General features: G+C 40.8%; 1 protein-coding gene and 1 long non-coding RNA gene across 2 annotated transcripts; one reads left to right on the top strand and one right to left on the bottom strand.

Annotated features, from left to right (window-relative positions):
- Window positions 1-3340: 3340 nt before the first annotated feature.
- Window positions 3341-8399, bottom strand: LOC127331606 (ATP-dependent Clp protease proteolytic subunit-related protein 3, chloroplastic). The gene is made up of 10 exons (XM_051357781.2): window positions 7985-8399; window positions 7753-7857; window positions 6449-6571; window positions 6191-6250; window positions 5391-5487; window positions 5244-5317; window positions 4762-4815; window positions 4600-4683; window positions 3855-3977; window positions 3341-3766 (listed from the first exon to the last, which is right to left on the bottom strand). Exons 1-9 carry the CDS (start codon window positions 8309-8311, stop codon window positions 3882-3884), a joined length of 1020 nt encoding a protein of 339 aa, XP_051213741.1. The 5' UTR covers window positions 8312-8399; the 3' UTR covers window positions 3341-3766; window positions 3855-3881.
- Window positions 8400-18226: 9827 nt separating this feature from the next.
- On the top strand, window positions 18227-22394 carry LOC127331608 (uncharacterized). The gene is made up of 3 exons (XR_007869900.2): window positions 18227-18351; window positions 18563-19190; window positions 22066-22394. It is a non-coding gene; the product is annotated as an uncharacterized lncRNA (long non-coding RNA).
- Window positions 22395-22702: the final 308 nt, after the last annotated feature.

The following is a 22702-nucleotide window of genomic DNA, read 5'->3' as shown; positions in this document are numbered from 1 at the left end:
TAATTACAATTTGTAGAAACATATTCACCTCTCTATAGGTTTACCATCTCTGAACTTACAGTACCAATGTGACGATTAACAATGATGGATTTCAAAGGTAAAATATCGTGCATAGCCCTTTTGTTAATTCTGTTTCCTTGGCTGAAACCTTCAATTTCCACATAATATTCCATCCATATTAGGTTATAATAAGTCGTAACATGTATTAAAGCCTGACATGTTTTCCCATTAAATTGGTTTCTTCATTCGATATATGATACGCCGACCGTATGGAGAAGATTCCTAATTTTCTTCCATGCCAGGCCATGAAATCCTCGAGCACATTCAAATTGAGAGTTTTTTTTTATAAAATGTGCCTCGCATAAATTGGGTTAAAATTTGACTCTAAGATCCACCGATCCCATTGGCCCCTGATAGGGTTGATTAGCTATTGAAACATTGTGAGAATAGAACCATCTCTCAGTGTTATAACTTTGTGGTCAACACTACTTGATATCCAATGATCATTCCAGATGTTGATGGAAGACCATTACCAATTCTTTAAATACATCATCTCTTAGAAGTTTGTACACCAACCATTATGCTTTGATGTATGAAGGATGACCCAGCCTTTGGTCTAGCCTTTAAAATATCACATGATGGATAGTATTTGGATCTCAAATTTTGTGCATAGAGGGAATCTAGTTCAGCTATTATTTGCTAGACTTGCTTCTGGAACATCTCTAGATTAAAGGAATGAAGGTCACGAAAGCACATACCTCCTTTGTTTTTAGAAAACATAATTTTCACCGTGACTACTAGTGCATCTTCTTTTCTTGGTCATCATCACTCAACAAACATGGAGATCACATTTGCAATCTTTTTACAAACATTTTTTCGCAGCTTAATCACAAACATGCAACAACCTTAAGAAGAATCTCTTTCCCGCCAATGCAGAAAGTTGCTTCTCCTTCCACCCTTTTATTCTTTGCAATTAATCTCCATAAAATGAAAGAAGCAATCACTACTAAGATTTCCGACCAGAGCAAGGAGACCTAGGTATTTATTTGAAAGAGCTTTTGTATTAATATTTGGAGTGTCACATATTTCCACCTTCACATCAACATCATGACGAAGAAGATGTTTGATTCAGCCACGCTAACCAATTTTATTGAATTTGCACACAATAGTTATCAAGGACTTGCTATAATGAGATTGCATTATTTAAATATGCCTTTAGAAGAATCAAAGAATCATCAACAAATAAAATGTGTGAAACTGATGGTGCATTTATGCACACTTATGCCATCAAACTCTCAACATGCATCAAACAACTAAATAGACTTGTTGCGCATATAAGGGACAAATATGGAGAGAGAGAGAGAGAGAGAGGGAGAGAGAGGATATTTATTTGCCGAATACCTTAAGTAGGGGTGAAACCTTCTACTGGTTGTGAATTATACATGACAGGGTAAGTCACCGGAGTTACACATTCCATCACTAGATCAGTCCATTGACAGTGAAACCCAAGCTTGGTCACCATATCACGAAGAAAAATCCATTCAACTCCATCATACGCTTTATGCATATCAAATTTGACTACGCAAAACCCAATTCTGCATGCCCGCTTATTATCTTTTTTATTTCGTGGATACACTCATAAGCCACCAGCACATTATCAGTTATTAATCTTCCGGGGACAAAGGTGCTCTGAGTGGGGGAAATAATTTGTAGAAGAATAAGGCTTATTAGCGTTGCGGCCACCATCTTAGATTATCTTGTACTAATAGATTACATTGCAAAGAGAAATAGGTCTAAATTGTGTTACCCTCTTCTGAAACCACCTTTGGAATAAGAACAACCACGGTTTCATTCCACCCGTCTAGAATGATTTGATCAATTATAACTTTCAAAACAGCTTGGTGATATCATTACCTACAAGTCGCCAAGACTTTTTTATTTACGGAAACCATCTAGTCACGTCGCCTTTAAATCCCCTATAATGAACACCGTCTTTTCATCTCTTATGCGGTTTAAGAGGCAATAAGCTTCTCATTCGTCCCTAAAGTAACCTTTTGGAGCAATTTTCTCCAAGAGCTCTCGATCTGTTGCATTAATCTCAGGGGAGGAAATAATTTCTAGAAAAATAAGGGTCGAGATGCTCGGCACATTTTACAGGATCACCATTCATATTCTTTGACCGTTTTGATATACTCCGCAAAACAAACAAAAAAACATCACATGTCGGTTTCTTTTCTCGAAGCCGTAGCAAAGCTGTAAAAGAAGAGTAATGCTACATCTACGGAAAGCTGCTACGGAATTTTTTTACGGACAGCACTAAGCAGCCACAGAATCAGAACGTGGCCCCGGTTTTCAAGGAGGCGATCAAAACTCAGCCAATCAATTCATTGCATGTCAGTCCGTAGAAGTTCCGTAAGTCAAAACCATCCGTAGGTCTAGGATTATCGGTAAAAGAAAGCAGGGTGTTTTCTATCTCAATTCTGCAGCCAGTTCGCTGGAACCCTTTTGGTTGGAGCTAAAATGTAGCCCGACCGTGACCAAATCTTTCTTGTTTTTCCGATTGATTTGACAGTGACCACGACCAAATCTGATGCGGTTGACAATACTCTTTCCAAGCTTTACATGTTCTCATCCACCACCGGTCCATGATGGCGCCTTTCTAAATGTGCGCCTGATCCCAGCTCGGGCCGTCAGGGTCTCCCCCAACCAATGCCATGCTATCTTTACGCAATCTCACGAGTCAGTGGTACCAGAAGGAGAAGAGGAGGTAGCACCGGAAGTAGTAGCAGTAGCATTGATTATGGTCGCAGGGAGGAATCTCGGCAGCAGGTGCGCCGTACGCATCCATCGCCAATTCGGCACATTGTGGATAATCAGTCAGGGGAGGGCCGAGCGAACGAACGGCCGACCCGGCGCCGCCGCGCATCCTGCAGTTGCCGGAACCGCACGTCACGGTCACGTCCGGAGCCGATTACAGGACAGCCAACCCATGACGGGACGGGACCCCAGCATGTTGCAACAGAGATCAGTGCCAATAAACTATTTGGTCCCTGCAGTGCTGCGTATCCGCGTCCGCAAGTTAAGTTAGGTTTAGGATGGAAGACTCACCCGATCGCAGGGATCCCAGAAGGGTCCTCTCGGCGTGCCCAAAAGCCGGCCGGCCCCAGCTGATGCGTGAAAGCGAGCTCCTTTGCACCGCCGGGGTGACGCAGATACACGACGCTGCTGCCTCATCCAGATCACACGGGTACATCTCCTCGTTTATTATTAGACCCAAAAAAAAGGAAAGCACAAATGCAGATAGCAGGTGTACTCTGCTCCCAGCAGAATTGTTCCAGCATTATTAAAGCTCAGTTTTGCAATGATTGCGAGTCACAACGCCCATCAGTATATCGGATATTGTAGCACAAGTACATATCGTCCACCAATGTAAACATTCTGAGCTCGGCCCTTTCCCCCCTATCTTAGCTTTGGGCCCATGAAACGTGTACAGCATGCGCTAACAGCGAGTACCAAAACAGCAAAACCTGAACTGGAAAATACGCAGAGAAACAACTATAACTCTACCAAAAACACTTGCTAACACGAATCCAGAGAGCACACACAGTAACTTGATCGCCCGTGTTCTAATCTAGCCCGTCCGCACAACATATACCCCTCGGCTCGTTACCAGCTGCCATCGTCAACAGTTCAGTGATATAGCTGCTTTCAGCCCCTGTGAGTTTAGAGGTCCTTTTCTTTTGAGAGGCGAGCTTTGAGGCCTAACCTGCACGATTATACACCGAACATCTTATCAGGATCGAAATGAACACAAATGTAATGCCCAATAACAGCAGCACAGCGGGAAAACTTACTTGGTATCCAGAATCCAGTGTACAACTTCACATTCCGCCAGGGCCTCTTACTCCAGCAACTTTATCCCAATCCTCAGGGGAGAGCATGTCAGACATGTACTTCTCCTGACCGCGCCAAAGGATCTGGCATCACACAAGATCAAGGGTTTATGGATTTGCGCATAGAAAGCAAGACCCTGGGCAGCCTATATGATTTAGCGTGTAACAACCAATGTGTGACTCACAAGGTCCGTAACAACCACTGTGCAATCTTACTATGACTGCCTACACAATAAGTAGCAAGCATCTACTCAGACAGAACTCCACATATGCCAACAGCGGCACAAGAACAATGGTTAAGAGAACTATTGATAAATGCAACACATGCTATGAGATCATCCTTTCTTGATGAACCATGCATATGTTGTGTATGGTTCATAAATAAAATTAACATGAAAAACAGAAAAAAAGAACTATATAAATGCTTGGTGTACTCTACCTAATACATGTGAAAAGCTTCGAGTGCAAATTCATTCTATATTAATAAAAAATGAGAGAACTTACTATTTATTACAAACAACCATTTTTGTCTGTTCTAATACATTTTGAATTTGGAATTTACAAGGGTAAAAAAATTCTACATGGCACATGATCATTTTTTCCAGAATTTTTAATGTTGATTCGGTGTCTAGACTGGACATTGATTGCACAAGCGCATCACAGAGGATGGTTGCTTATGTTTCCTTGGATAAAAAGATTATAATACCTTGTCAATGACCCCAAACTCCTTGGCTTTCAAGGAATCCATATAGAATGGACCTCTCATCACCTTGTCTATTTTCTCCGGTGGCTGGTAAGGGAAGTGTTATATTCCAGCTGAAATGAACATAAAGAGTGGTCCAAATAAATAATTACAAGTTGCACATACATTTCCAGTGTGTCTTGATAAAAGTTTGACCAAGGTGTTCCTGTTGTGCACGACCTACAAGAAGCGAATGACAAAGTATAAGGTCTTGACTCAAAATGAGCCATGAATCTTGGAAATGAAATAAAATACTACACACAATGATTCAGTTTCATGTGGAGAAGTTTATATACTCAATACTAGGTAACATCCAAACATGTCATCTGTCCTGGTTTACCCAATAGTTTAAATTCCAAAAAACAATGGCATGGACAAAGATTGCATCACCAGGTCACCATTATGGATTCATTTCAGTACTGAGATATTCTTAAATTAGAACCAAAGCTTCGATGTGATTTTTTTATCTATGTAATCAAGGAAAATGCTTGAATGCTTGCATAGAAAAAGTATTACAAGCGGCCATATGCAAATGCCCCATCGTTTGCTTAGCATATACGTTAGATTCAAGGGGACAAACTAATAAGAACTGAAGACACATCTCATACCTCTTTCGCACGAATAACAACATCAGATGCTTGCATCATCCCATATGAAGGAATACGAGGTTGCTGAATCAAAGCTGACGTACAAGTATGTTTTCATTAGCAGGAATCAACCAACAGATAAACTAATCCATAGTCCCACTTTACTACCTTTGGCATGAGGAAACATATATCGTTTTCCTTTCTTTCCTGCTGCAAGTACAAGGCAAGCATGACCTGCTGCAGCTCCTAGGCAAAGTGTGTGGACCTGAAGAACAAATAGTAGATCCATCATAGGAATCATATATGTGGAAAATAGTTGGTATCTACAAAATTTACAGAGTGCAATGGACTAATGATCAATTCTACAAACACAAACAGCTCATCCTAATATTATGTCAAGCATAAACAGGGTCTTCCCCAGTTCAAAATACCAGGGTAACAAATCAAGTGCAACCTACCCTGAACGTGTAGCTACACAACCTACGCCACAGTAACACATCAAATATCTCGAGGAAATATCTGACGGCAAGGGAGAGTGGAGCCGTGGCTCCATGGTTCTCCAAAAATTATCTCCAACACACTCCATAGACTATATCAACAGTTTTTTTTTTAATATTTTGTTTTAAATTGGTGCCCCAATCAAATAGTACTGAAATAAGTGGCCAGTTTATTGTTTGATGTTAGGACCAATTTCTTGCTGAATGTATGCATAGATAATAAGAACAAGGTTGATTCATCTTTCGCATGTTCTGGATGGTTCAAAAAGTGATCAAAGACAATCCGTTAATAAACACCAGCCAAAATAGACATAGGGCAATTTTGATCCAGATTGCAATCTGGTATTACATGTTATTATATTTGGCCATTCGCCTTCATTAGGCCATAACTGTTTCTGGGAGATCTTATAACACAGCAATTTATACCAAATGATTATAATTAATACTGAACTACTATGTAGAATACGTCACCTCAGTTTTCATCCGCATCATTGCATCGTAGATAGCAAAGCCTTCTGTCTCCATCCCAACCTAAGAAAATTCAAGGAACTACACTAAGAACAATTTGATTATCATGACAATGAACAAAAAGTCTACATAAGACCTCACAATTTGTCAGATTTAGCATGGTGTAAATAATATATATTTTTAATAAGATACTTAATCATGATTTTGCAAAACATAGTCAACCATGATGAAATTTCAATTGAACAAGATAAGTTTGCTTACTGGTTCACCATCATCACGAGCTGTTCCTGTTGAGTTGATGTATATGTATGCAGGTTCATTACTATCCATCCAATCAAGGTACATCAACTGGGCAACAATGAGCTCAGTAACTGCTGGAACCAACTACCAAAGCAAGAAGAGATAATCTCATGAGGTTATGTTATAGCATGTTGTACAAAAACAATACACTAAGCGTCTATAATACATATCAATTTAGCTACTGCAGGATATCCAAGAAAACATTATTGAAGCATATGAATACTGAAAACAGGCACTGACATAGCATCAAATCAATAGAATTTAGTAAACTACTCCCTCCGTTCTGAAATACTCTGCATTCTAGGCTTAAAATTTGTTCTGAAATACTGATTCTAGCTTTTAGTCAACAGAATACGGAAAACGAAGTGGTCCTCCTTTATCTATTGGATGTCACTATTTTCAATATAGCTTGGATTGGTTGTTTACCAATTTAAGTAGTCCTAATAAATGCACTACTAAATTGTCTGATTTTTCCTAGAATGTAGACTAAAAGAGAATGGAGGGAGTATATATTAGTAAGGAAAATTCTGCTGCAGTTCAACATAGAAGGGGAATTAGCCAACAACTCCAGAGGACAAACTAATGAATATTCTTAAGTAGATGCTTAAAATGGGCTATATGCAGGATATATTGCCTATAGAGCCACTTCCGGATACTGGATACATGGAAGAAACTATGGTACAAACTATATGTATTGTACCCTGGGACCAAAAGTCTCCAATTTAATTGGTGAAACATGTCCTATTTACTGGAAATGGTGAGATCTTTATCACACCAACTCAGGAGTAAATTTTGTATAATTATAGGTTTAGTGTGCACAGTACACTATCACAAAATCAGAGATGTACAGGTCAAATCCCAACCTTATGCTTGATTAAGCAATATAATAGCCCTTTAGAATTGATATAAATTTGTGAATACTAAACGATCTTAAGAATTAGGACAAGATACTATTGAGGATTAAAGATTTGTTAAAACTCCAAAGCACCTGGTGTATTTGGCTTTTTCCAAACAGGGCTCATGGTATTGCAGCCTGTCTTATTGTCTGCGCCTATGCAAGGAGATAAAATACAAACATGAACCAGTACAGCAGTGGTTTCATTGTCTGATAGCTCAGGATATAACATTTAATCCAACTGTCTACAATGTATCCAAGTTAATCAATTGACACACACATACTTTCTTATGACCATATCTGGAATCCACGAATTCAAAATGCAGAAGTACGACGAACAAAAGCTGTGAACGTTGGTGCAAATTCATACCGGCATGCCAATGTAAACAATTCGACCATGTAGAAGCAATGATGGCAAATCTGGGGGAGGCCTTCTAGGCCTGTGCATACTGTATGAGCTGCTAGAACGTTCCACCTGCCAATTTCAGTTAAGCAAAGCTTAGCTAAAAATACACTTCAGCAATTGCAATTGCAGAATTAAATCATGAAAGCGTGCATATGCATGGAAGCAAGTTCACAAAATAGTAGAGAGTAAGCGCCACCTGTGCGGGCGACGACATGAGCTTGGCGTTCTGGAAGATCTCGAGGAACGGCAGGTGGTCCTCGCCGCGGTGTTCGCCGCCCGCAGCGGCCTCGAGGCGCTCCGGAGAGGCAGCGGCCAGCGTGGACAGGAACGGGTCGCCCTTCGGGTTGAACAACGGCGACGGAGCCCCCGCCGCCGACCCGAAACCGTAAACACGCGCCACAAGGGCCGAGGACGGCGCGCCGCACCTCGCGGACCGGACCAGGGGGGTCGGGGAGAAGAAAGGAGAGGGCGCGGGTGCAGGGGAGGGCGTGGGGAGGCGCAGGGAGAGGAAGGAGGAGGCCATGGCGCCTGGTGGCGGTGCTCGGCCGGCGTGCGAGCGAGCTCGGAGAGTGGAGAGCGGAGGCGTGTGTGTGGATAATTTTGTCGGGGGAGAGTGGAGAGTGCCGGCTGCTGTCTGTTTGCTCTGGGCCTTGGCCTTCCAAGGAGGGCACGTGCTGGATGGGCCTTGTGGCCTGCACAGATGGGCCATGCGCACAAGGAAAGGAAGCACTGTGCGTGTTTTGCGGGCGGATCCTGGTAGGGTATAGGGCCCGGCCCATTTAGGTTTTTCTTCTTTTTTCATTTTCTGTTTATTCTTTATCTTTCTTTTTTGTTTGTTTTCTGATTTTGCCTCTTTTTATTTTACTGGTAAAATGCCCGTGCGTTGCCACGGGTAACAAACATAGATAGAGAAACACAACGTTGTTAAAAATATAAACACCAACCATTAGTGAGCGCCCGCAAATAGATGACACGGAACTTGGTCTCAAGACCAACAATAAAATAAATTCAAAATAATAGTTAACACATGGAAACATAATCTTGCAGTATGAGGAGTTTGCACACGACACTTCTGAATATGTATTTTAGGTGCATGCCTGACTCCTCGGTCCAAAACCCCACTCAATTATGTGACAAGTAAAGCCTCAGAACATGCATTTCTTCCACCCGAGTTGCACTCCTACATGCGAGAGCTGACCCGCACCTGACCCCCGGTCATTTCCTATTAACATCATGGAATACCACAATTGAAGTTGATCTGCAAAAAACAAATTATATTCTAAATTAAATTATACATCAAAATAGATACAGCTATGATTACGAAAGGTATAACTGCAAAATATATTTTACCAAGAATGTAAGGATCTCTTGGCAGACTACATTCTTGGTGCATGTACCAATAGAGTTTTTTATTACCAGCATCCGGGATTATGAGAATCTTGACACCATGAGAAAACACTGACTTCGCTCTTCAGACATCCAAATTTAGACAAATCTAAGACATCTTTTACCGCAAGGAGGGTGTAATTTTTTTTTTACTATTCCCTTTTATAAAATGTTTCATAGGCTATAATGGATCCAATAGTTTTTGGCGGGTAAGTTAGTAAATATTTCAGTTTGTAGTAGGATAAAAAAAATAAAAAAAATTATAGTCTCGAGTACATACAAGTGAAGCTAAAATAAGTAAACTGGTGCAAAACGGTGCTGAAATGTCGAGAGGTTGGCTGCAAAGAAACTGGTCCTCATATTTGACCTGATCCTTTCGTGCATAGATTCTGTAAGTTGGGGCAAGCACTTGCAACGTTTTTAGTCCCTCTACATTTATTCGTTGTTGTTTTGATTTCACAAAGACTTAATTAAATTGCTGATTCATTTCTTGAGCAAGTAGAAAACAAACTTGATTGGAAGCAATGCTCACTGCAATGAAAAGTGAAGACACCTTGCAAATTAGTCAATGCATGCAGTTTCTTCAGATAGGTTATGCATGTGATTTTTTTTCATGTGAAATAGCGGCACCATGCATTTGTGTAAATCTTGTGGAAATAAAATAGAGGATTTTTACGGTACCCTGGTACTCCAAAACTTTAAGTGGAGTACTAGACCGATCTGACCGTTCGTGATGGAGCACAATTGTGTAATATATTTTTCTGAAAGGGCCAAAAGGTATTTTGCACTTTTATCCTCCATCCCGATAGAGGGGGAGCCAGGAGAGCCCGATAGAGGGGGAGCCAGGAGAGCCCGATTGGGTTTGCGTTGCGGTGTTATCGCGTCGCCGCCTCCGGCCTCCTGGTCTAAGGTCCGTCTTTCCCCGATGCACGCGGTCTCCGGGTCTCCGCCTTCGTCCCGATCGAGGATCCCCGCTGCGCGGAACCTCCGTCTTGATTGCCTACGCCCCGTGATCCGGTTCATACTTCCTCTACTTGTGTAGTCTGCTAGAGACGGTGACTTTCTGTGTATTGCGAAGATTTGCATTGCCATCTCCGTCTCATCGATTCCTCATATAGACCAAAGCCTGATCAGTATTAATTTTTGTACCTAGCTGGGTCGTGTGTTCACGTGAAGTATTCGCTGAGGAATTTGAGCATTTATCTGGGCAGGGGATTGGAGAGGGAAGAATCATTGTAATCGCCGTCGGCACTCAGCAGGCAAGACATCGTGACACCGGCCGGACGGCAGGCAGGCACATATCGATATTGCAGGCGCTGTTGGTTCATTGAATTCACTGCCGTGAAGCGGTCCTGTGTGTATACTATACACATACGTTCTTCAGAAGTTTCAATTGGTTACCATTTGGTTCTCCCCTCAGGAAGGAAATGTACTCAAATCTGTGCCTCCCATTGCGGTGAAGTGAGGCATTTGCAAGTTTATACAAGAAAAATAATTTTTTAATATCATCACACGTTTCTGACTTTGCCAAGATATAGGTTCTGACTTTGTCAAGATATATGATGCCATGCGCGCGGCAGGGCATCGGTGAGTAACTTCATGGGGGAGGAAGCACAGTCAAACAGCTTCGGAACAACCTCTTTTCTCTTGCTACATAAACTTACTTGGCAGCCTGTTGAGTATTTTTTTTTCGGTGTAAGTTTTCTGTTTTGAACTGCGTGTACGGTGTGCAGAACTAAACATAGTTCTAAAGGAAGACGTCAACATGTACAATTCATTTTTTCACATACAAATAGGCTTGGTTATACTTGGTTTTGATATTTGAACTAACAACGTGCTGAAAAAGCCAGCATTTTGGAACATATAGATCTTTGACACATAGCAGGAGATAGTTTAATTAATTTGTATCCTTAATCACATAATCAGCAAAGCAACATGATAATAAAGCCGAATGTGTAAAAGCTTTTTTCCTGAACATCCATCAACGAACAGTCGAGTGGACCAAACTGGCAGTTATTTGAGGCTATGTCCTTGCATCCTTGACAGGAAAATTCGTGACAAAAATAATAGGACTACCAGGAAAACAGTATTGATGGTACCTTTTTAGTACATTTCCTTCCTGAGGGGAGAACCAAATGGTAACCAATTGAAACTTCTGAAGAACGTATGTGTATAGTATACACACAAGACCACTTCTAGCAGGGAAGTGAGATGGACACTAATCGCTGTTGTATGTTCACGAATTTGAGAATGGACATTTTCAACTATCAATATGCGAAACACACAGGGTAATGTACAACCTTTGCCAAACAAACTTGACAGAAGGAGTATTCTTGCTGAACATTGTGTTCAAAGATCATTCCTCTTAACATGTTTGGGTTTGAGATGATAACCTCTGTTCTAAATCCTGCTGATAAAACAGCCTCTGTAACTTTTGTTGCTATGCACAGAGAAAAAAAGATGGAATACATGCTATAGTGTTCGTAACATTGTTCCTCCCTTGCAAACATCTGGCTCACCATCATGTGTTATTTTTCTATATCCTCTAGGCTGGCGTTAAAACCATCCATCCTCCAAGCCTGCCATTATGTCAAACTTTCAATTCTCCAGAACTGAAAATGGAAACAACACTACCCATCAGTCCTTGGGTGTAAAAAATATACTGCATGTCACGTGTGCTGAAATTGGAATAAAGTGCAGCAACTATGTAGTATGAATTTGTGCAGTTAAATTCTCCAAATTTTGGAACAAGTCTGCACATAGATGCACTAGCATTGCGACAAAAATTACATTGGATACACTAACTGCTGAATGATACTGTAATTCAACTTGGGCCGCAGACAGTATCCAAAATCCCATCAAACACACACATTCAGCAAAAGTCTTACATCTATACTTATGCAGCAAAAGTCTTACATTCAGCAAAAGTCTTACATCTATACTTGTGCAGTTAAATACTCCTCGATGTCCATCACGGCTCTGGTAGTACTGATGCAGGAGCGCGCATCCGTCGAGGGAGCCGGACACCTAGCTGACACAGCCACTCTACCCAGGTCCAGCTCCAGGAATACCTTCTGCCTGCTCTTGTACACTAAACTGCACGCGTATACACGAGGTCCCGACCTCTCTGTCAGCAACCTGAGGTTGGTGAGGAGACGAGGGAAGAGGGCACCTGCTCCCGCCCACCCGTCAACGCGCATCCGTCGAGGGAGCCGACAACCTGGCCGCCACGACCGCTCTCCCCTTTCCCCCTCACCACGCCGCCGCAGGGAGCCGATCATCATTGGCGGCCATCCGTCGGGGGGCTGGACGACAAGGCCGCGCGGCGCCTCGTCTCCCTGCCCGGTCGGCTCGCCTTCCATTTCACCCGACGCCGCCAGGATGAGCTCCGTTAGGGTTTCGGCCACGAAGTGTGGCGATTTGACACGAACGGTTCACCGGGATGACTAACGCCGAAAAAACCCTCAGGCAAACAAAAACACAGAAATACCCCTAGCAGGAGGCAAATACGGAGTAATATGTGTCCATGAGGAGGAATTACCATTATATTTTGCCCCTCCGGTGGAGGTACTCCACGAGTTTCCGTCCGATTTTTCTTTGGTACTCTTGGGGCTGGCGGTGGAGTACGATCGCTGAGCAACCGCTCGATCGGCCAAATTGAATGGCTCACATTAATTTCTGGGTACACTAAAAGTCCTCATAAAATATTTAAATCTTGTAGATGATATATCAAATGGTAAAACAGTAGCTCGTCATCAGTAATTTTATGCAACAAAATAGAAGTCTGAATAGTTTATTATTTGTTCTACACGACATTTCTAAACTGCACTACCTTTTGGGAGAGGTACTAAGATAGTTTATGAAGATATTAGCCATGCATAAGTTATGTGAATGTCTGTTGGGAAAATATCTAACAACTTGCAAGTCCATGATGCACATAACTTATGCTCGAGCAGTAACAATTGCTCTCATATATAAAAGCTACATCGCCCTGCTGAGTATATAAAGGCCTTGACCTATGCATTCTTGGGAAAAGTAGTCACAAGCACCCGAAGAAGACATTATTACAAGACCAAGTACTCACATGCTTAGGACAGACATTAAAAATGATGGTAATAAACGTGCAACAGTTACAAACCACATTAGTTACAAGATAGGAAATATACCTTCATATGACACAACCAGAGATCAGTTGGGAAAACTCCCTCACCAATGCACACCATAGCAAATTGTGAATAGTGACAAAGAACATCTACAGCGGCTTGCTTCTTCTGTGAAGTCTGCAAAACATAGGAACATAGCTGATAACAAGAGAAAACTTTCGAACATTTATAGAGATTTTAAATCGTTATGGACAATTTGATTTAAAAATACCAATTCTCATCGAAATCTGGTTTATGAGCATAAATCAAGATGAATTGGTCCAACAATTAGAACATACTCGAAGCACTGGAACAAATGAAAGATAACAGTTCTTGAAGATGGGATATGTACTTGTAACAATGGTAAACAACACAGCCACTATCGCATGTGTACAAACCAGTGCAAACAGGGTCACAGAGAAGTGGGGAATTACAGCAACAAGTAAACCAAGAACCCATATTGTTCAAAACCGTTCTTACTATGTTGATCTTTGCGTACCGTGGTTGATTACCCTAAGTTAAACTCTGGAGTAGGGACACTAATTAAGCCCCTAATATGCGAGTTATGATATTAAATAAATAGCACTGCATTTTTATTAAAAAAACGTTTCCTGTGATTTTAATCCTGTAACGATGAACAAAGCAATGCAAAAAGATATCTTGTGGTATAGGACAGTAAAAAGCTCCCTCATAGGGGTGTCTCGTGCCGCCATTCCTTATCTATCTTCTGATCCTGTTTGAAGTAGCACATAAGATACATATGAATGGTGCTTAAGACGGTATGCAACTACATGTATCTAGATTTGGAAAGAAATAAAGCGGTGGTGTATGTATATCATTAGGCTATTATTTCACAATTGCAGTGAAAACCTACTTTCTGGTCGTGGCGCGGCTGAGGCGGTCAATGGCGTCATCGCGCTAGGCGAGCTGAGAGCGTATCCCGTGGCCTCAGTCTCCAGCCACGTACCCGATGTGGGATGCACGACGTGGGAAGCTAGCGTGTTGGAGGTGATCTTCCGCACCACGTCGAGCTGTTCAAACCGGTCCACCGGAAAAATCGCCGGCAGCTTTTATGAAGGTATTAATGAAATCACAGCCAGGAGTGGGTCAAAATTGATACATGCAATTTTAATTTTCAGTAGAGAATCATATCACAGTAGAGATATGAAACTAAAACTGATTTGAAACCATTTCTTGCTACAGGTGCGACATGATGTTAATAGTTCATCTAAAACTGATTTGTAGTCACTCTATAAAAGGGAAGACAAAATGAATTTCAAGCATCGCTCATCACCTACTTAATACTGATTTGTAGCTACTGTAGTGACCTACTGAGACATGTAAACTTGTAGAGCGGGCATACCTGAAAGTAGACATTACCTACTTCCTACGTTGCTGTCATGAGTCCTTAATACATCCTGAATGGAGGCCGCTTTGCAGATCCACAGTATCTAAATCATTGAGAAATCTCAAGAAAAAGTATCTCGAGGAGTTCTTATTTAGTATTGTTATCACTGGACACTAAACTGTAGCTCCAGGATTCATCTACTTTTCTAAGTTGTAGCTCCTGGATTCACACGAGATAGCTGAACTCATGTTACAGAGGTGTTCCAAATTAAGAAATCTAGAAATATTGGAAAGGAACATTTTCGCGGTCGTCACCCAACCATAGCTGTAGGTGTGCATGTCTTCAACAAATCTGAAACTAACATGTCTGAGAAATGAGAGGAACACATGTATCAGTAAAATTAACAAGTGAAAGCTTTGATGCAGATTATTAGAAAAGAAGAAGTTACAAGGGGGATTCCAGACGAAGCGAGGGTACGAGTCCAAGGCTTAGTTGCATTGGTATGGTAGTCCCTAGGCGGCTAGGCTGAAGATGGCAAAATTCTGATGCAAAACGCTCTGATTCTGGAGCCTGGAATGCCCGAGATATTACTGGTAGGGGTCGAGGCAGGTAATCTCATATATGGTAGTGTGTAGTACTCCTTTGCATGGTGCGTGATATGCGTGATTGGTGCCTGGAGCCTAATATGCGTGATTGGTGTCAGGAGCCTGATACGTGGCATTTAACCTGGGCTGTGTGCTTCCATATATGTGAGATTACCTGCCTGATACGTCCTCCTTTGAATAGTGATACCCGCCTGGTATGTCAGATTATCTGCCTGATTATAATTACTTCCTTATATTACTGGCCCATTTGGCCCAAGTTGGCGACCAAAATCTTGACTTATTGTTCTGGTGATGTAGATTAGGTGGGAGGGTAAAATGGTCTTATTAAAAATATGCTTGACGAAAACAGCGACCGGAGGAAACAGAACAAGTTCCTCCTTTTAATATAGTAGAGATTTTTCATTTTTCTTAAAATTCCTAAAATGTTCAAATTTTAAAAAAGTGTTCAAATTTGAAAACTGTTCAAACTTCAAAATTGTTCAAAACTTTAACATGCTCAAATTAAAAAATAATCAAATTTAAAAATGTTCAAATTTTAAAATTTTAAAATTTTCAGATTTTAAAAATATTCAAATTCAAAAAATGTTCAGATTTTGAAAAATGTTAACTTTTTGTAAAATGTTCAGATTTTGAAAAATGTTAACTTTTCGGAAAATGTTCAGATTTGAAAAATATTTATAACAAAAAATGTTCACATTTTAAAAAATGTCATCTTCTGGAAAACAAAATCCCCATATTTTAAAAAGTACTCTAATTATAAATATGTTCATACTCGAAAAAATGTTCAATAAAAAATAGGTTTTGAAAAAAGTTTAAATTTAAAAAATACAATAAAACAGGAAATATTAAAAAGGAAAAAAACAAAATGGGCCGACCCAACACCTACCGTGGGGTGTGCGGCATGTGCTATACATCGAGCGGGTCGATGTATAGCACTCCTGTAAGGGTACATTGCCCCTATGTGTGGTTTTGGTAATTAATGACAATTCCTATGGACTAATGTTTTTATTGAGTTTATATGAAGGAATATTCCATAGGTACTACTTGTACTCCATGTGTTGGATTCAAGTATGGATGCCATGAAGATAAAGGTATACCTTGTGTATTGGTATCAAGATCATCGGTATCTCTATCTCTATCTCTACTATCTAAAAAGAAGGAACTGGTTCTGTTTCCTCCGGTTGAAGTTTTCGTCCTACATATTTTTATCTGACTATTTTACCCTCCCACAACACTTTCCGAACAAGTGGGCCTGCCCCGAACAGGAAACCCTCACGAAGACCTCGCTCGTCGATGCCCCCTCGCATGCTCGCCCTCCCCACCACCGCCGCCGCCGCCGCTGCGACCACCTCGCCCGTCCTCTCCGGCGCTGCATCTTCTCCCACTCCCCCGTCTCCTCGAGCTCGCTATCGCCAATATCCCGTCCGCTAGGGGTGGGCATGAAAAACCGAGCACCGAACACCGAACCGAACTAACCGGGACCGAAACCGAATACACGGAAACCGAATGAACCGAAAACAATTTCGGTGCTTAAATATGAAAAACCGAATTTATATTAACAAATTCGGTTTTGACCATCTATTAACCGAAATAACCTTAAAAACCGATATACCGTTAACAGATAGCATAATCGTCTTATACAGGTGTTCACTGTCAACGTTCGAACTAATTTCTTTGCCCAACAACCGAACTCCAAGCAGGCCAAAGTCCCAAACTCCACGTACCTAAAAAAAATTAAAGGCAGCCTCATACACGTAGTATATGTATACAAGTTCCTCCAAAAAAATTAGTACATGTATATAAGCATATGTCTAATTTCATTTTGCTTCATCTAGTTATGTACGAGTAGTTTGCTACTACATGGTCGTATGGTTTCTAGAGTTAGGAGGAGCACTGATAGTATATACGTGCTCAATAGTCCTTGTCTTACCTGGATCTAGCTCCTAGTCACGGCAACTCAGCAACTGCCAAGCTAATGCGTGCCATCATACGTACTCGACTTGTTATTTTTTTTGTCAAAATTAGGTTAAATCGGTTAAAAACCGAACACCGAACCGAATTTTCATATAACCGAATTACAAATTAATTAGGAAACCGATATAATTTCGGTTCTCATTTCTTATTACCCGAATTATCAAAAAAACCGAAAAACCGAACCGAATTTTCGGTTAAAACCGAACGCCCAGGCCTAGCCGCCCTTGCCCCACCTACCCTGTCATCTTCCACCAATCCTGCCGACGACCAGCTGCCGCAAACCTCAACGACCCAGGCAGCGGCACCACCAGCAGTAGCACGCGGTGCGCGGTGGCGAGACACGAACAACACTAGCAGTGGCATCTCAGAGCGTCAATATCACGCTATGGCCGCACGAGCAACGGAATCTCCCTGCGACGGGATCCTCTTCCCTTTGATCGGATCCAACAATTCTGACGGGATCCACCTCTCCTAAAGCCAGGTACTCAACCATAGCAAAAGTGATTCATTCTCTGCACTAAGATAAGATGTTAAGAACTCAATTGGACAGACTACCAGTTATTTGAGGAAAATCGTAAGAAGCTCTCTTGCTTGCTTCTTTTAAGTAGCACGTTTTACTTCTTTTAAACAACACATCCATACATACGGAGTTGGCAAGACTTTTCTGAAATGGAAACTGTATTGAATAATATGCAACAACTGTATTCTTTTTTTTTTGACTGCTAACAACTGTATTCTTCAATTGAGCACGACCTATTATGTAACTGTATAGAACAATTGGAGTGTATAATTCTGGCATGTTGAATTTTTTGTTTGTTCCAGGTGCCTTACAGCACAAGTTGCAAAATTGCATTGTCAATATTTGAGGCCTGGCTGGAAATATATGGTCGGTTGTTGGCTTTGTTTCTGTTCTACCTCATAGCATGTTCTTGAAATTTTTGGTAACTGACTTTGTAATGGTGTCATTGACTGTTTCAGATTCAGCAGTCATAGTGTCATTACCATTGTCGGTGATGCTCACATGAGATCTCTTGGTGGACCAAAACTCCCTGGAACCCTCCTGAGCAACCTAGCATTATGTGTGAATGCCAATCTTTTGTATGTCAAGGTTAGTGATTTTCTCTTTTCGTCAAGCATATTTATATTATATAAGGCATGTGACAGTCTCCCCTGTTTGTTAAAAACTTGCTACCAGTCCAATACATAATTTGTAGAGTGCTTTCCCTTCTTTGGATAAAAAATGCTTCCTATCAATTATCGAATTTGTGCAAAATCATATAGTGTTTATTATTTACACAGTTTCCTTTCCTTCAAAATAGGATTTCTAGGCAAGCCAAAACTGGTGTGCTTTTTCAGTCATAAGGATGCATCAAGCGAAGAAAAGGTTGTGATGGTATCCTGAGAAGCAACCAATAAAATGTGATTGCTGTACAACTTTGATATTAGCCTTTTTTTGCGGATAACTTTGATATTAGCCATTGTTATGAATTGTTACACTTGTAGCCGGAGAACTGTGGTTCGCTCGAAATACACCAGCACGAGCCATGAACAGATCGCGATATTTCATTATGCTTGAAAATCAGACACCGCTCACCTGTATAAAATTCAATCATGTATAACAGTTCTACTAAGGATTTGAGGAAGCATGGTATATGCTAATTAAAAACTTTCACGTGTTAGCTTGTGCAACCAGAAAATGCATTTCTACTTGACAGTCATGATAGTTTGTGCTGTTTCTCATGCCCATTTGATGCTAAGAGCTTTTTTACTTAAGTGTGTGCATGTGTATGAGTTGGCGTTGCTGAACTAACCCCATCCTGCTCGCGGACTTCTCTGATCTGAAGCGCAAGGAGATACCTCGGCAAGATAATTATGGCTGTCCTCCTCATAGCCATGTGCATCATCATGCTCACCCAGCCACCGTGCCAAGGGAGGATTCCCAGTGGGGTAAACCTTTTACTATCTCTTTGGATGTGCATATTTGGAGATATCCATCTAATGTTGTCATGAACTTTGTGAGCTCACTGGAGGCTCTGAGGTACTAGAATTTGGCTTGTCATCCAGTATCATCCGTAAACATTCCTATCCTAAGTATATTGTTAAGTTCCTGTGTTAGTAGTCAGACCTTTCAGGCAATGCTTAATACACATTGTGAATTTTGTGTTAGGAAATCTACTTAAGTTCTACCATAGCTGATGGGTATTTACGGGCGATGGGTTGGTTTTTCATGTTAGGATGACTCAACACTTAATGAAACTAGTTGAATGCCCGTGCGTTGCTACGGTCACATAAATTATTTTGTCATCATACATACTATTATGTCTTTGTGTTATGTCATCTAGCATAGTGCATGTCGTTTTATTCAACATATCAATGCAATCTTTGATACCATTGCGCCACCCATTTGGTCATCTCCCTGACCCGTCTCACCCTGATCATAATAAATTGCCAAATTTCTTTTCACCTTTTTTCTACTCTTGCATTGGCCATATTATATATTCTCTTACTGTACACCATGACATTATGCCATCATGTGTGTGTATTAGTATGTGCCTTTTAAAAAAAATCTACACCAAGATTGGCATTGAAGATTGTCCTCTTACTCTTCACCAAGATTGTTGGGTGAAGATTGACCAGAAATGTTGGTGGTCCTCTTACTCTACATCGAGATCGACATTGAAAATTGAGCAGAAAAAATGAGGAAAATACAGAATATTGGGCAGGGAATCAATCATGATGAACACCAATGGACACATATTGGAAAAATCTACGGCCTGAAAACAGTCCTCAATTTTAGCCTTGATGATTTGAAAGTTATCATATTTCTAGTTAATTGATATAATCTTTTACATAGTAGTTAACAAGAAATATCACCGGGTTGTATTGCTCGTGGAACACGGAGCAGGTGAGGCTTGCTACTCGTTGGTGTAGGAAGCTTCAGACCATCCAAACCATACTTGTCGTATACAAGTTAGATTAGTGTAGGAATCTACCTTTCAGGCCTCAAATGAATATGAATTAAATTAGGACGAAATTATAGGAAGGAATAGCTCACGCAAGAAGGTACAACCAGAAGCACTTCGCCTTTCGATTCCACTGGTACCACATAGTAAATACACCTAAAATCAATATTCTTTTGAACCTAAAATCAAAGAAAGTGATCAGTAATTGTGAAGCTGAAACACAAGCTCTGATATCCACGGTGGCACAACCCAAATCATGAGGAATCACAATATACATGCATTCGACGCCATGATTTACCGGATGGAGACACCCACGGCAGATTTTCTCATTAACCGCTGTAATCGCTGACATATGACTCCCTCGGGTAAGCGTTTGATGCCTATACAGATATGATACTATACATCGATTGTTTATGCACCCGATCGGCCAACTCAAGCAGCGTTGCGGCACGACCAAATCCACACACAACACTGATGTAGTTAAAGCGGCTGCCGCCAAGTGTTGGCGACAAGATCCGGTAAGGATTCATGACTACGATATCGAGGCGATTCAATGATTCACATACATGATGCCTAAGAGTCTGTACTTACGCTCATGCTGACAACAACGAAATACAAAATTGTGACACAAATATGAACATTTATATGAGAGAAGCGACACGAACCATAAAGCATGAAAGAGTCGGTGGCGGCTTGGCACACCGTTTGAGTTGTATTTCCTTACCGCTCCTTGTCGGCGGTGTGATGCAGCAACAGGAAGATGCCACAATGTGTCACGGGCACGCCTCTAGGAATCACCCATCCATGTGGATGCAATATATCGTATTTCATCATATACCAGTCAAATGCTAGGCGAAAGAAAAAATATGTATAAGATTTAGAGCTACCTAAAATCAGGCATCATGCACTTTGAGATTGAGAGCGCCCCACATGGTTCATTAGAGTTGGTCCACGCTAATAGGATTTTGGACCAGATCTTATATAGAAATTTTCCGATCCATAACTTCCCAATTTGCGAGCGAGATTAAAGTATGGATGCATGCAAAATAGAAACGCATGCAGCAGGAGAATATTTTTTTCCTTTTACGTCACCGAATAAAAGGCTGAGATGTTAATTACAGGTATTTTTTAGCGCTAATAATTAATATTTTTATAACGGGCAAGAGATTATGGGAAAGGTTAATTTTTTTGGCAAGTATTTTAATGCTTGTGCAGATTTGATTGATATCACGTCTGATATTGTTTCCTCATTATATAAAGGACGAGAGATTGTGGGAAACATTAATTTTTTTTGGCAAGTATTTTAATTCTTATGCAGATTTGATTGATATCGTCTGAGATTGTTTCCTAATTAGATCTGACGAAAGCAGAGACCGTGAGATTGATTGGACGTACAGGATGCTCTCAATGACGACCACCAAAGTGCGTTAAGTGTCAAACGACCAACTCCCATTTAATAGTAAAGATTGTTTGTGAAACCTTTTGCAAATTGTTGTCAAAATCATGATCCCTGGTACTTCTGCAAGTCTTTCAAGATGAAAAGACTGAATACTTACTGCAGTTGCTTAATCAAAGCAACTAATGGAATTTTCGGCAAGACTCTCCTGGAAAATCTGTGAGCGGAAACCCAATCAGGATTAGGAGCTCATCTAGCTCTGCATCTCCTATACAGAACACCCATTTACCTATGAAATCACATATGAACTTTGCTAATACGCTGTCCATGACTTCTCGTGGAAAATAAATCTTTTTGTTCTTGTAGATGATTTTAGGCTTGAAAGACGTGCTAATCGGCATGAAAGCCAGAGGTGCGGTGTGGTTTTGAGCTCTTTCTCACAGTTTTCTTCATTTCTTTGCAGGCAAGATGAGAACTCTGAATCCTCCTGCAATAAGCTACATAAACATGAGCTTGCAGCAGTACTAGAGGAGGCAAGGCCTAGCTAGCTGTTGAACGGTCTGAATTTTATCATGTCTCGTATACATTTATTCTTTGGAAGAAACCGATTGACCATTATGTTTGCTATCGCTGATGCTTTGTGGGTTTTCTTATGCTTGGCTTTTGTTTCGACCAGATTTTGTTCTTTGCTGGCATATGTTGTTGCATGCAAAGGAGACGCTCAAAGGTCCTATGATCATCACCCGTGATCCAATGCAAACATAAGATCTTTTTATATTTACAAAGAACCGCACATTTCAGTTTCTATTTTGTTTGGTTCAAATTCCTTTCTAAAAATGATTAATTTTGTCATTGCAAAAATTTGTTTAGCAAATCAAACGGAAAGGAGTAGATAGGGAGAATCACTGTGTAGTTTTAAATAGCATCTACATTATGTTTATAGTTTTACAGATTCATCTCTGGCTCGATCATGCAATATGTAGTGTAGCTGTGTAGTATAGGGAGTATGAAGGGAAGACATACCATACGTTATATAGTAATTTGTTAAGACACGTTGAATTTGTTTCTTTCACTTGCAATGTGACAGGATTTACCGAGTA

The sequence above is a fragment of the Lolium perenne genome, chromosome 4 (assembly GCF_019359855.2).
Source record: "Lolium perenne isolate Kyuss_39 chromosome 4, Kyuss_2.0, whole genome shotgun sequence".
Taxonomy (NCBI): Eukaryota; Viridiplantae; Streptophyta; class Magnoliopsida; order Poales; family Poaceae; genus Lolium; species Lolium perenne.
The sequence above is the reverse complement of the archived record's forward strand: the minus strand, read 5'-3'. Positions and strand labels throughout refer to the sequence as shown.

Excerpts from the sequence above, each read along its gene's own strand:
- LOC127331606 (XM_051357781.2), bottom strand. The coding sequence starts at position 8,311 with ATGGCCTCCTCCTTCCTCTCCCTGCGCCTCCCCACGCCCTCCCCTGCA. Across the intron at positions 4,816-5,243 it reads TTGTTATTCGTGCGAAAGAG|GTCGTGCACAACAGGAACAC; the intron begins GTATGAGATGTG and ends CGCTTCTTGTAG. Across the intron at positions 4,684-4,761 it reads TATCAAGACACACTGGAAAT|CCACCGGAGAAAATAGACAA; the intron begins GTATGTGCAACT and ends TTCCCTTACCAG.